Source organism: Salvelinus fontinalis, chromosome 26, assembly GCF_029448725.1.
Source record: "Salvelinus fontinalis isolate EN_2023a chromosome 26, ASM2944872v1, whole genome shotgun sequence".
Lineage (NCBI taxonomy): Eukaryota > Metazoa > Chordata > Actinopteri > Salmoniformes > Salmonidae > Salvelinus > Salvelinus fontinalis.
In genome coordinates, this window is record NC_074690.1 from 20,632,790 (window position 1) to 20,646,988 (window position 14,199).

General features: G+C 41.1%; 1 protein-coding gene across 1 annotated transcript; it reads left to right on the plus strand.

The window, feature by feature from the left end:
• Positions 1–5,593: 5,593 nt before the first annotated feature.
• On the plus strand, positions 5,594–11,253 carry LOC129823877 (retinol-binding protein 1-like). The gene is made up of 4 exons (XM_055882937.1): positions 5,594–6,043; positions 6,526–6,704; positions 9,134–9,235; positions 10,051–11,253. The coding sequence occupies exons 1-4, from the start codon at positions 5,971–5,973 to the stop codon at positions 10,099–10,101; spliced, it is 405 nt and encodes a 134-aa protein (XP_055738912.1). The 5' UTR covers positions 5,594–5,970; the 3' UTR covers positions 10,102–11,253.
• The last annotated feature ends 2,946 nt before the right edge of the window (positions 11,254–14,199 follow it).

Sequence of the window (14,199 nt, forward strand, 5' to 3'; positions counted from 1 at the left end):
GTTCCTCCTAATGCAAGACAATGCTAGACCTCATGTGGCTGGAGTGTGTCAGCAGTTCCTGCAAGAGGAAGGCATTGATGCTATGGACTGGCCCGCCCGTTCCCCAGACCTGAATCCAATTGAGCAGAAAAAGCTTTATGTCAGTCCCTCAGCCATAGTAATAATAAGCAATACCTGCTCTGTTCCGTTCAGAATAACTAGAAGTAGTGTAACAGTACTCTTCTTGCGTTGTGAACGATCATCGACAAGGACTCCAGCATGTAGCACCATTCAATAGTTTATTATCTGATAGGGAAACAGCACAGATAGTGAGTTTATTATCTGATAGGGAACCAGCACAGATAGTGAGTTTATTATCTGATAGGGAAACAGCACAGATAGTGAGTTTATTATCTGATAGGGAACCAGCACAGATAATAAACTCACTATCTGATAGGGAAACAGCACAGATAGCACGTCATGCAATGCATCCAAAACAGATCATTCTACTCTCTGCACGCACGCTAATTTGGCGCTTGTTGATTGGGGTAACCACAGTTACCAAAAATAATGCAAGTTTACCACAACAGGAATATGTGAAGATTACAATGCACAATATACTAATCATTTCAGAAATGTACCTGATAGGGAAACAGCACAGATAGCACATCCTGCAATGCAGTCACCACAGATCATTCTACTCTCTGCATGCCCTATACAAAATACATGAAACAGCCCCAGACATAGTGAATAACCAGCTAGCATTAGCTGAAATTATATTCACAAAGGAAATACCACACATCTGATGTACAATATTCAAGCAATGTTTACAAACAAATTTATATAACTTGAACATTCCTATCTGCACTTAGGAGTATACAAATGACTTCAATTATATGAATTTGTGTTGTACATGTAGCCCCCACCCAACAAGAAAATTGGTCACAAAAAAAAATCATTGTTAGAAGAGTGATCACATAACTTGGAAAACTGGATCTAAAAAAGAACAGTATTGCTATTAGTCAGATTCATGAATTGTTGTGTCCAATTCTTTTTTTAAACTATTCAAGTCACAGCTGATTTCTCTTTGTATCTGAATAGTCCACTCTTACCTTTTGTATTGACTGCTCATCCTCAGGGGATTTCAAAAGTTAGTGGCATGGTGATTACTCATGTAAGCCCCTGAAAGTCCCATATTGAATTAAATGGATTATGGGATGTAATCAGAATGCTTGGGGTTAGTTGAGTTGTACAGTGTGACTAGGGTTGCAAAGGGAGGGTATATTCCTGCACTGTAAAAAAAACAATATGTTGATTCAACATACCATTGTAAGGCAACCAGCTGCAAAAGGATGGTGAGTTTGCTCAACAGTTGGGCATAAATCTGAACATGTGCATTAAGTTTAATTGTATGTTCACTCAACTTTGAATTTTTGGTTGAGTGACTTGACAAATTATTATACTTTATCTGCATATTTCCCAGCATGCCTTGCTTTTTGTTTGAATTATAGTTGCCAGTGTTATGATATGGGAGGAAGGATAGTGTTAGTGTAACAGTATAGCTTCCGTCCCTCTCCTCGCTCGAACCAGGGACCCTCTGCACACATCAACAACTGACACCCACAAAGCATCGTTACCCATCGCGCCACAAAAGCTGCGGCCCTTGCAGAGCAAGGGGAACAACTACTCCTAGGTCTCAGAGCAAGTGACGTCACCGATTGAAACACTATTAGCGCGCACCACCGCTAACGAGCTAGCCATTTCACATCGGCCACACTAGGACATAGACAAACACACTACCCTGATACACGTCCACACTCCAGGTGACAGCACCAACTGGGTGAGGGCTGTGTTCTTCCAGGAAGCCTTGATAATTCCCCAGGTGCAAGCGATCAAGATGATTGTGACTCAGTGTGAGAGAGTTGTCAGGAAACCTATCAGCCGGACTTTTGTTTTTCTATGTGTTAGTTAACCTCTTTAGTTGGGCATGCCTTTTTGTAGTTTGGTTTTTGTACAGATTTATTTTGTCACCATGAACATATGAATAAAGTGACCAGGTGCATTCAACACCTAGTCACACGCTTAAGTCTCACATTTATGCACACATCAAATAAGGTTACAGACTATGTAGCTTGGCCTAAGACCCTCGACATAATGAGTGCAGCAAAATCAGGCTAGTTATTGGTTTCGTAACACCTCCATGACTATCGGTTAGTGACAGAGTAGGGCTGTCAAAGTTTATGCGAGTAACATGTTTATTGGCTTACATTTTTGACAGCCACAAAGGTATATGCCTCTCCTATTTCTATAATTTATCTTCTTAAAATGTGATTTTAACCCTAACCTTAAATTAATACGCTGAATAAAAATATAAACACAACATGCGACAATTTCAAAGATTTACAGTTCATAAGGAAATCAGTCAATTGAAGTAAATGCATTAGGCCATAACCTATTTATTTCACGACTGGGAATACAGATATGCATAGATTGATGACAGAGACCTTAAAAAAAGGTAGGGTCGTGGATCAGAAAACCAGTCATTATCTGGTGTGACCACCATTTTCCTCATGCAGTGTGTCACATCTCCTTCGCATAGAGTTGATCTGGCTGTGGATTGTGGCCTGTGGAATGTTGTCCTACTCTTCAATGACTGTGCGAAGTTGCTGGATATTGGTGGGAACTAGAACACGCTGTGGTACATGTCAATCTAGGGCATCCCAAACATGCTCAATGAGTGACATGTCTGGTTAGTATGCAGGCCATGGAAGAACTGGGACATTTTCACCTTCCAGGAATTGCTTACAGATCCTTGCGACATGGGGCCGTGCATTATCATGCTGAAACATGAGGTGATGGTCCAAACACACCCCCTAAGGAGACTGAAAAGATTTGGCTCAAAAAGTATCCTCAAGATATCCTCAAAAAGTTCTACAGCTGCACCATTGAGTGCGTCCTGACCGGTTGCATCACTGCCTGGTATGGCCACTGCTCGGCATCCGACCATGAGGCGCTAAGGAGAGTAGTGCATGCGTAAAGCCCAGTACATCACTTTGATTTGATTTGTCACGTACACAGTTTACACCATGTATAAAAGGTGCAGTGAAATGCTTGCGTGCTAGCTCCCTCAACATTGCAGTACAATAATCAGTATCAATAATTAATTATTAATGCGGCAGTGTAGCCAAGTGGTTAGAGCATTGGACTAGTAACCGAAAGGTTGCAAGTTTGAATCCCTGAGCTGACAAGGTACAAATCTGTTGTTCTGCCCCTGAACAAGGCAGTCATTGAAAATAAGAATTTGTTCTTAACTGACTTGCCTAGTTAAATAAAAGGTAAAATAAAAAGTCAAATAAAAAATATCAAATCATTAGAAGGTAGTACTGAATGAAAAGTAATAAACAGATATGTACAGAATGGGATGTACAATATAGATGATGAGTGTGCTATGTCAAGTATAACTGTATTTACAAATATGAAGTGGGTAGTGTATTGGTCACGCAGTTAAATAAATAATATATAATAGAACAGCGGTGTTGAGTGTGTGTGTGTATATATTTATATATATATATATATATATATATATATAGTCAGTGTAAATAATCTCCAATGTTCCAATACCACTTGCCAGATGATAACGTAGTGAACAGTCCGTGGCTTGGGTGACTGGAGTCCTTGATGATCATCCAGGCCTTCCTCATACACCGCCTGGTGTAAATGTCTTGAAGGCCATCTGCACCACCCTCTGTAGAGCCATGCGGTTTAGGGCGGTGCAGTTGCCATACCAGGCGGTGATACAGCTGGTCAAGATGCTTGCGATGGTGCAGTTGTAGAACTTCTTGAGGATCTGAGGGCCCATGCCAAATTTCTTCAGTCGCCTGAGGTTGAAGAGCCGCTGTTGCGCCTTCTTTACCATGGTGTCTGTGGGATTGGTCCATGTCAGGTCCTCTATGATGTGCATGAAAAGGAACTTGAAACTTTTGACCCTCTCCACTATAGCCCGTCTATGCAGATGGGGGCATGCACATGCCCTTGTTTCCTGTAGTCCACGATCAGCTCCTTGGTTTTGAGGGATGTTGAGGGAGCGGCTGTTTTCCTGATAACCCCTCTGCCAGGGCTCTAACCTCCTTCCTGTAGGCTGTCTCGTTGGCGTCGGCAATCAGGCCCACCAGCGCTGTATCGTCGGCAAACTTGATGGTGTTGGAGTCATGTGTACAGGGATTACAGTAGGGGGCTGAGCACATACCCCTGCGGGGCCTCCGTGTTGAGAGTCAGCTTGGCAGAGGAGTTGTTGTTGCCTCCTCACCTGGGGTCTGCCTGTTAGGAGGTCCAGGATCCAGGGCCCTGAGCTTAATGATGAGCTTGGAGGGGAATATGCTATTGGAAGCAAAGCGCTAGTCAATAAACAGCATTCTCACGTAGGTATTCCTCATCCAGGTGGGATAGGGCAGTGCAATGGCGATTGCATCGTCCGTGGATCTGTTGGATCGGTATGCAAATTGTAATGGGTCCAGAGTATCAGGTAAAGTGGAGCTGATATGGTCCTTAACCAGCCTCTCAAAGCACTTCATGATGACAGATGAGGACTGCAGAGCGATAATCATTTAGGCAGGTTACCTTTGTTTGCTTGCGTACAGGGACAATGGTAGACATCTTGAAGCATGTGGGGAAACTATTACATTTTCGCTCCGCACCATGGCAAAATTAGTAGAATTTCATGAAATTAGTTTTATAACTGCAACGTTTTGAATTGCAGAATGTACTTTACCACTACAAAAAACACACTGGCACAGTCGTTAATTCATTGTATATTCTATGTTGGTTCAACGTAATTTCATTGAAATGATGTTTAAACAACATGTATTCAACTAGTGTGCGCCCAGTGGGAAAAGAATCCACTGCCAAGAGTGGATGGCACCAACCAAATATCGGTTAGGGCCCCCATTTATTTTACCTTTATTTAACTGGGCAAGTCAGTTTAGAAAAAAATCTTATTTTCAATGATGGCCTAGGAACAGTGGGTTAACTGCCTTGTTCAGGAGCAGAACGACTAATTTTTACCTTGTCAGCTCGGGGATTCAATCTTGCAAGTGTAACTGATGTGAAATGGCTAGCTAGTTAGCGGTGGTTCGCGCTAATAGCGTTTCAATCGGTGACGTCACTCGCTTTGAGACCTTGAAGTAGTGGTTCCCCTTGCTCTGCAAGGGACACGGCTTTTATGGAGCGATGGGTAACAATGCTTTGTGGGTGACTGTTGTTGATGTGTGCAGAGGGTCCCTGGTTCGCGCCCGGGTTGGGGCGAGGGGACGGACTAAGGTTATACTGTTACACAACCTATGGGTTACTAGTCCAACGCTATAACCACTAGGCTACCTGCCGCCCCATAAGGCTAGGAGCCTCTCATGAAACAGATGGATTTTCCATTTTATTTACTTTATCATAATAAATAATGCCACGTGGTGAAGAATAAATAAGTAGCCTAAATATTTGAAGAAATTCTTGTCGTCTTTTTTTATGAGTCAGCAGGAGACGGATTTCGCGTCTCTATTCTCCTCTCAGTGTAAGCAGGTGCCTCTATTCTGGCAGAACACATTGAGCTTTTCATTACCCATTCTATATCATTCTCCATTTGATGTCACACTGGGTGACTCAGAGCTGTCAGAGCAGTCGCCCACAACAGCGAGAAGTACTTTCAAGTAAGCACTCTCAAAATAGCTCATGCGTTAATTGTTAATTGGTGTAGGCTCTTCACCCAAAATGCAGTTTGGACAGGGTTGGATTGGGGGTGAGATGAGGTAGTGGATCAGCGACAGAGGCAGGGAATGAATTAGCGGAATTCCAATTCTGTAAAAAAGTAATTGGATTAAAGTGGTTCTGGTTAAAATTGGAGGTATGGACAGCGGTCCGACATTCGATCGCAAGTAAACAGCGGTATCAGATCTCCTTTACCCTTTTCACTGGAAACAAGGAAACTAGAAACACACAGCCAATATGCCAGTTGACCTGAATGGGTATTGGAAAATGACCTCTAATGACAACTTTGAGGAGTACATGAAAGCCCTCGGTGAGTTGTTCCAGCATCTTTCATGAAGTTGTGGTGTAGGGGGACTCGAACGTTGATGATGCTTGAAGATACTGGCACTGCACTCTGCGCTCAATATTTGCACTCTAGGCATCAATCAAAACCTAAACCAGGCTTATAGCTAACATTACCACACTGAATATATTGACAAATAGAGAGGGCTAAAACTGAAAATTGGTTTATGAGCACTGGTAGATACTTACTGTTACTGACATATTGGTTGTCATTTTTAACTAAAATGTTAGTTAAAAAAAAAATCATATTTTCAAAGATGTCCAAAAAGAGGACAGGATTTACTGAGTTGGATCCAGTTATAGGTTGGATCCTACTGAATAGTGCCTACTTCTCACTTAAAGCATAGTTTTTTAAAGGGGTAGGAGAGAATGAGTGTGATGTTTGGGGCCACCTTACTGGTCATTAGTATTAAACTCTCTCTCTTCTTTCCTTGGGGTTCTATCACACAGATGTAAATGTTGCCATTAGGAAAATTGCCAACTTGTTGAAGACCGACAAAGACATCAGTGTTGATGGTGATCACATGGTCATCAAGACCCTCAGTACCTTTAAGAACTACAACATGGATTTCCATGTTGGCAAGGAGTTTGAGGAGGATCTGTCAGGGGTGGATGACCGAAAATGCATGGTGAGTCTGTTGTACATTCAAACTACATTTTTATTTGGTCAAAACATCTTTCTGGATATAGACTGCATGAGAACAAAGAGTAAATGTGATGTCTCAGTATGATTTGATTAACCAAATGCCCTCTCAGATCCAAATGGCAGTCTTTATGTGCTTACCCACACATGACTGAATTACAACTGTGAATACAATGGGCCTTGAGTTGACACTGAGGGGGGAAAGGTTGATTGCTGCTTCAGAGGGAATCAGCTGAATAAGGCTAGAGGGTGGGTATAATTTGTGGAACGTTCCAACAGGAATCTGTTCCAAAAACTTCGTAAAGTACAAGGTTGCCAACAAAAAACTCATACAAAGTAGCATGATCACTTCACCTAGCTAACTAGCTGGCGAATAGGCATCAACTCACCACGTAGCTTATTCTTAATGTTTGTCCATAGGGTACCAGAGTGAGGACAGACATTTTTTGGAATAAACGGGGTGAGTGAAAAACTTTAAAATGGCCCACTACCTACCCGGTATCTTATTCTGCCACTATACAACTTTGTATGCGTTGTTTGTTTGCAAACTGGTTATTTACAAAGTTTTTGGAACAGATTCCTGTTGGAACGTTCCACAAATTATACCCACCCGGCTAAAGACCCCTGAGTACTGGAGAACACTTATGCCTATAGGGCCAAGCCCAGTTGCACTAAGGTAGCCTGGTTGAGCACCCACCATAGTTGCTGGAACTGCTTAAAAGGACAGCGTGAAAGGAAAAATATCCAAGCCAACAAAGTACAGTTTGGGTCGGCCTCAGTGTGAATCGAGCTATAGAGGACAATGTTATAAGGATAGTCAGGATCTCTGAGAATTGATTCTGATCTGCGCATTCTTCGCCTCAAAAATAACTGCCCTTGTAAATTTGTAGGCAAATGACTTTCCAAGCCAATTACATGCTGACTAGATCGGGAACGCAAGTGCGGCATCGTGCGCATGTTGATTTTGTCCATCCACACCAGACGCGGTCAGGACAACCAGGTTGAACTCTGAACCAGCTATATTAATTTGGCGACAGGTCAAAACACATGAAACATGCATGGTCATTTAGCTAGGTAGCTTGCTTTTGCTAGCTAATTTGTTCTGAGATACAAACATTGGGTTGCTATTTTACCTGATATTCACAACGTCCTTTTTTTCTGGATCGTTTTAGAATTTTGACCCATTTAGAGTCACACACAATTGTGTGTTCTCTACTCCGACAATTAATCCACAGATAAAAGGGGGAAACCTAGTTTGTTTCTAGTAATCTCTCATCCTTCAGGCTTCTTCTTCTGTGGACTTTATATGGCAGTTGGCAACCAACTTTACGGTGCATTACCACCACCAATTGGACTGGAGTGTGGACCTCAGTTCATCTTTCAATCACTGACGTGGGTATATGTTCCTAAAAACCAATCAGGGGATGGGAGAGGCGGGACTTACAGTGAGTAACGCGTCAAAAATAGAACCAAGTTCTATTTTAGCACCTGGCTACGAGTTTGGATTAAATTATTGAATAACATGTATGTGTACATTTATTTTGCAACGTTCCCACCACTAACGCGAGCGGTGTGGTCAGCATGTTAGCTATCATCATGTTAGCCATGCGCTGCTGCGAGAAGGCTACAATCAGGGAATGAAATTACATAATCTGTTATTGACCACTGGGACAACTATTTAATATTCTAATTTACCATCTTTGAGTCCAATTGATAAATACTTTACTATACCTTTATGACTATTTACAGTTGACTCCTGACTTGTTTATGTCATGAAAGAGCTGGTGTGTATAATATCTGGTCATTATTGTGTGTGTGTGTGTGTGTGTGTGTGTGTATATATATATATATATAGTCAGAATGACTTAGCACTAGATTGCTCCTGTTGGTATGAATATGAACTGGCTTGGTAAAGTGGTCATATCAAAATGGTTGACTCTCTGTGGAGTAGCTGGTTGTGATAACGGTACAGGCACTGCACTGACCTCTATAGAACTGCATTCTCGTGTTTCTCTTTCTTCATTTTTATCGGTATTTTTACCTTTATTGTGCATTGTTGGGAAAGAGCTCGCAACTTCTCAATTTAAGCATTTCACTGTTCTGTTTTACACCTGCTGTATCCTGTGCATGTGACAAAAAAACGTGAAACTTGGTGACTTCAACAACATGGGAAGAAGATCTCATTCAAGTTCTTTAGCATATTATTTTCTCCATCTTGTAACAGTAAACTCAACAAAAGTTATTTTTGCTCTGCTGAGAAAATTGTGTGTTTGTTTGCAAGCTTCTGTCTGCATGTGTGTTCCCTGTAAGTTGTTCTACATATGGTCATGCACCCTCTGTGTGTGTGCGTGTGGGTGGGTCATGCTCCTAACTGACAGTAGAATGCATAATGGTGTCTCTCCTTTCTTCCCGTAGACCACTGTCTCATGGGAGGGGGACAAGCTGGTGTGTGTTCAGAAGGGAGAGAAGGAGGGCCGAGGCTGGACCCATTGGGTGGAGGGAGATAGGCTTTATTTGGTAAGAGAGTCTATTCATGTCATTTGACTTCCTCAGTTCCTGATTTTACTTTTTGTCACAACATATCTCAGATCAGGTGATTTAAATATATATATATATAGATGGATAGGCAATAGAAAAAAATAGCAGAGATGAAAACTTGCATTGTTTTTGTATGATTCAGTTTTGTTCAAATATAGCTGGTTTCTGGCTTTGGTAATCTCGTAAACAAGATTTGAACAAAACATGAACCACCGGGGGAAATACTGCATTACTAAATTCATAAACTTTGTGGATAGCATTGGAGTCTAAGAACCCTTAATAGAATTGGCCCTTTGATAGTGCACCCCATGTCAACCCATACACAAACATTAGTACATTTACTGACCTCTACAATGACTTCATTACCTTGTCATTACCGATTTTCATTGCTATGATTAATGTCATTAAAGCTAAATAAAAGGCATTTGACTGCCAACTTATGGAGTCAAAGTGATTCCAACAGATGTTCGCAATCTTTGGCCAATAAATTATTCATTAGCAAAGCGGCTCCCTGGAGTCACTAACCCCCGGATCACTGAACAACCGCGGCGTCTGGTGGTTAGAAATATAACTACAAGTACAAGTGCTTTACATATGGTTATTCTCCATAGAGGAGATTGATTTACTGCAACCATTTTTTGATGTCTTCACAGCTGTTTACCTCAATTAATGATGACAAAATGATTTATTTCTCTCTCTCTGCACAAACAAATAAAGAATGAATCAAAGGGATTTATTAAAATCCTCTTCAATCTCTCGATGGAACATAATTTTACCTTCTGTTCTCTCTGCAGGAGCTGAGAGTTTGTGGAGTTGTGTGCAAGCAGGCTTTCCAGAAAACCTAAACCAGCACTGGAACAACAGAATGGCGCACCCGGCCTGAGAGCACAAGACAGACATAAACATGACCCGAGCCTGTGACAGAGAACCCCTATTGTAATCATCTGTCTGCCCATCCATCCATTCATCCTTTCTTCCTTATTTCCATCCATCCTTTTACATTTAATTCCATCAAGACTGTTACCTTGCCCCACTCAAACTATCCACAACAGGGGTGATGTGACAAAAAGGAAAACAACTGTTCATCACTGTACCGCTCTGTCTCAGGGCGGGTGCTCAATTGATTAACATGTTATATGTGTGTACGCATTTGCACTGCAGTAGGTGTGGTAGGCTTTGTGATTAGTGCCTCAATCTCTGATGATGCACCGGACTGATAACTAGTGGTGAGCTTGACCACTACCAAGGAAGGTTTCAGTGTAAAGTCAACTAATATTTGGGCCATGAGAGAAGCAGTGAAATTCATTCAAACACACAAACTTTGGATGCTACATTTTGGGATGCATAAAGAAATAAAAAATCTGTATAGAAAAGAGTGAAGTAAAGAATACACATAAATGTAGGAAGATGCAGTGATCACGTAACCAGGAAAACTGGATCTGAAAAAGACAAGACAATTAGTTGGATTCATGAAATTGAATGTAAAAAATGTAATAAAAAATTAAAATCACAGTTTGTCTCTTTGTATCTAAAAAGTCCACGCTTGTCACGTTCTGACCATAGTTTGCTTTTTATGTTTCTATGTTTTATGTCTAGGTTGTCTATTTCTATGTGTTTGGTCAGGGGGTGAGCTGGGGTGGGCATTCTATGTTGTTTTTTCTATGTTTGTATTTCTGTGTGTGGCCTGGTATGGTTCTCAATCAGAGGCAGCTGTCGATCGTTGTCTCTGATTGAGAATCATACTTAGGTAGCCGGTTTTCTCACTATGGGTTGTGGGTAGTTAATTTCTGTGTCTCACCATACAGAACTGTTTCGGTTGTTTGTTTTTGTTATTTTGTTCTGTTGATTTATTAAAAATCTAATTATGGACACTTACCACGCTGCACATTGGTCTGACTTTTCCTACTCCTCCTCAGACGAAGAGGAGAAACATTACAACGCTTACCTTTCATCATCCCGAGGGATTTTAAAAGTACCCTTTCCCAATCCTAGCGACAGACAGACAGACAGACAGACAGACATACCTCTGAAGACAGACAGACAGACATGGAGAGAGAAGAAAAAAGGTAATCACTCATATTGACTAAACCAATCAAACCAATCAATAATTATTCGATTTATTGCCTACCTCATGCCTTTTGCACACATTGTATATAGATTCTCTTTTTTCTACCATGTTATTGACTTGTTTATTGTTTACTCCATGTGTAACTCTGTGTTGTTGTCTGTTCACACTGCTATGCTTTATCTTGGCCAGGTCGCAGTTGAAAATGAGAACTTGTTCTCAACTAGCCTACCTGGTTAAATAAAGGTGAAATAAAAAATAAAAAAATTAAAATCAATACATTTTAATCTATAAAGCCCATCAGTTATCACAAAGTGCTTAACGTGGTCCATTCCCACAAATTCTGTTTTACATAATCAATCAACCAATCAATGAGCAGCTCATTAAGCAATCTATCAAACTGTTATCATCACTAGCCTTCTCATACCTTTTCACTTTGCTTAGCCAGCTGCAGTGGCGATTTTAGCATGTAAATCTTGGTGGGGCAAAAAAAAGTGGGATGCATGCCAGCAAAGCCACTATAACGGTGTCAAATGGTGCCCACAAACTGTTAGGGCCTACATAAAGCTGTCCCAACAGCAGTCCCAACATCTTACCACCGCTACACCTGTCCATCAGTGGAACCTTGTCTGGCAGCAAAACAGTCAATTCAGCCTCATTTACTGCCTTTGAAAAAAACATAGCTGATATGGCTGACTTGCTTAAACAAATGTGTTTTCTAATGACAATTGAGATGTACAAACTATGGCATAAGGGGACGATATATAATATCCAACAAGTAATCAAACAATTCCACAGCAACAACCTAATACACACAAATCTAAAGGGATGGAATAAGAATATGTACACATAAATATATGGATGAGCGATGGCCGAGCGGCATAGGCAAGGTACAATAGATGGTATAGGGTACAGTATATAGATATGATATGAGTAATGTAAGATATGTTAACATTATTAAAGTGCCATTGTTTAAAGTGACTAGTGATCCATTTATTAAAGTGGGCAGTGATTTGAGTCTCTATGTAGGCAGAAGCCTCTCTGAGTTAGTGATTGCTGTTTAGCAGTCTGATGGCCTTGAGATAGAAGCTGTTTTTCAGTCTCTCGGTCCCAGGTTTGATGTGTGGTCAACAGTCAATATAACTATTTGTTCAGCACTTTTGAAATGTACAGCGATAGGATTTCCGAACATGGACCGTTCTTACAGTGTACTCCCTGTACAACAAGTCAGAGCCGTAGGATAAATAAAGGAGGCATATAAACAGACAATGAAAGCTCTTACAATATTCGATGATTACATTTCTCTAAAACAGAATATAGGCTACATGTGCACCACCAAGTTAGACTAGTAGGTGAAATTAAGAGGTGAAAATAGACCAAATTATTAGGGTGAGGCACATTGAATACCGTTCGGGTCTTTGCCTGTCAAAAAAGATACACGTCATATAACACGATTTGACTCGTTAAATAATCTTTTAATTTGACTCGTCAAATAACACAATTCTATTATAGAATGATGTGTGTTCTGAATTTGCACGTGCAAGCCAAGCGCCACCACTACTATCAGTAGCACTGTCAAAGCTGTACAAAAACGGTTGGCAAACAAGCACACACCGGCCACGAATGATGTGTTTACAATACTGCGTTGGTGAAAATAGACCAAATTATTAGGGTGAGGCACATGGGCTACTAACAGCTTACTATACAACATACACTTAGTATTACTTTCTTAGCTACAGTGTACATTTATCCCTTGCATATTGCATTGTTTATGCAGCAGCATACAAGACATTTTTGGACTCACCTTGGGAAGGTGGCGCAGCAGTCCTTTGTGGGAAAATCAGACTGTCATTGAAGTCTGGCATTCTCTGGATTTATGGTGGGAACTCGGGAAAAAAACACACAGCCACTCCATTGTTCGTTAGAAATGCCAGAGCTGATTTCTCGTCCCAGTCTGCCCCTGAAGAGGATCATCAGCAAGCAAAAGCTTTTACTTTGTCTTTTGTCCTGTTATTTAAGTCAGACTCTTTTTGTTTGTAGAAGTTTCATCTGAGAACACAGAACCATACCTCACATGCTCTGGCCAGCAGTCTGTTACAAGGTGTGTCTAGTAACAGTAGTGTGTATGGTAGATTCAGCACAATTTCAAGTACATGATCTTGTGTGAGTGAGCCTTACTCAAACTTTTCAGTTTAGCACTAGCAGATACTTGGTTTGCACATTTTGGACTTGATCAGCCTGCATGCTCAAAGCTCAATAGCCTGATCTTTGAGCAGAATAAATACAAGGAACAAGAAGAAAAAGAAAAACACTCAATGGTGCAGATTCAGTCGATGAACCTGTGTGTGTGTGTGTGTGTGTGTGTGTTTGTGTGTGTGTGTGTGTGTGTGTGTGTGTGTGTGTGTGTGTGTGTGTGTGTGTGTGTGTGTGTGTGTGTGTGTGTGTGTGTGTGTGTGTGTGTGTGTGTGTGTGTGTGTGTGTGAGAATTGGCACTACGTATCTCCCCATTTCCCCCTTTAAAAATGAGAGAGTAATTTTGATGGATGACTTACTGGTGTGAACACTCCCGGGGCAGTCAGTGAGGTAAAACATAGAATGATACAAAAAAATGGCACCAATATCATCTTACCAGTGATTTTGCCATATTTCTTCTCTCATTAAAGCCAAAAGGATCAGGAGCGGACTGGCCATCGGGCATCTCCCGAAAAAGCTGAAATGTGTTAGGTTCTAAATAAACAGAGTAAAACTCACAGACGACTAGGGTCACAGAGCTGCATAAGACAAAGACATATTTACACAAGCACTGGTATTCCTCCTATGCTGTCTCCTCCTTACACATCTGGACAGCCGATACATCTCTGTTGCTAGACAGGACTTT

What these genes read in the sequence shown, in the direction of transcription:
- LOC129823877 (XM_055882937.1), top strand. Translation starts at nt 5,971, where the DNA reads ATGCCAGTTGACCTGAATGGGTATTGGAAAATGACCTCTAATGACAAC. An exon ending in GGAGTACATGAAAGCCCTCG is followed by an intron (nt 6,044 to 6,525) that starts GTGAGTTGTTCC and finishes TCTATCACACAG; the next exon opens with ATGTAAATGTTGCCATTAGG. An exon ending in AGGGAGATAGGCTTTATTTG is followed by an intron (nt 9,236 to 10,050) that starts GTAAGAGAGTCT and finishes TTCTCTCTGCAG; the next exon opens with GAGCTGAGAGTTTGTGGAGT.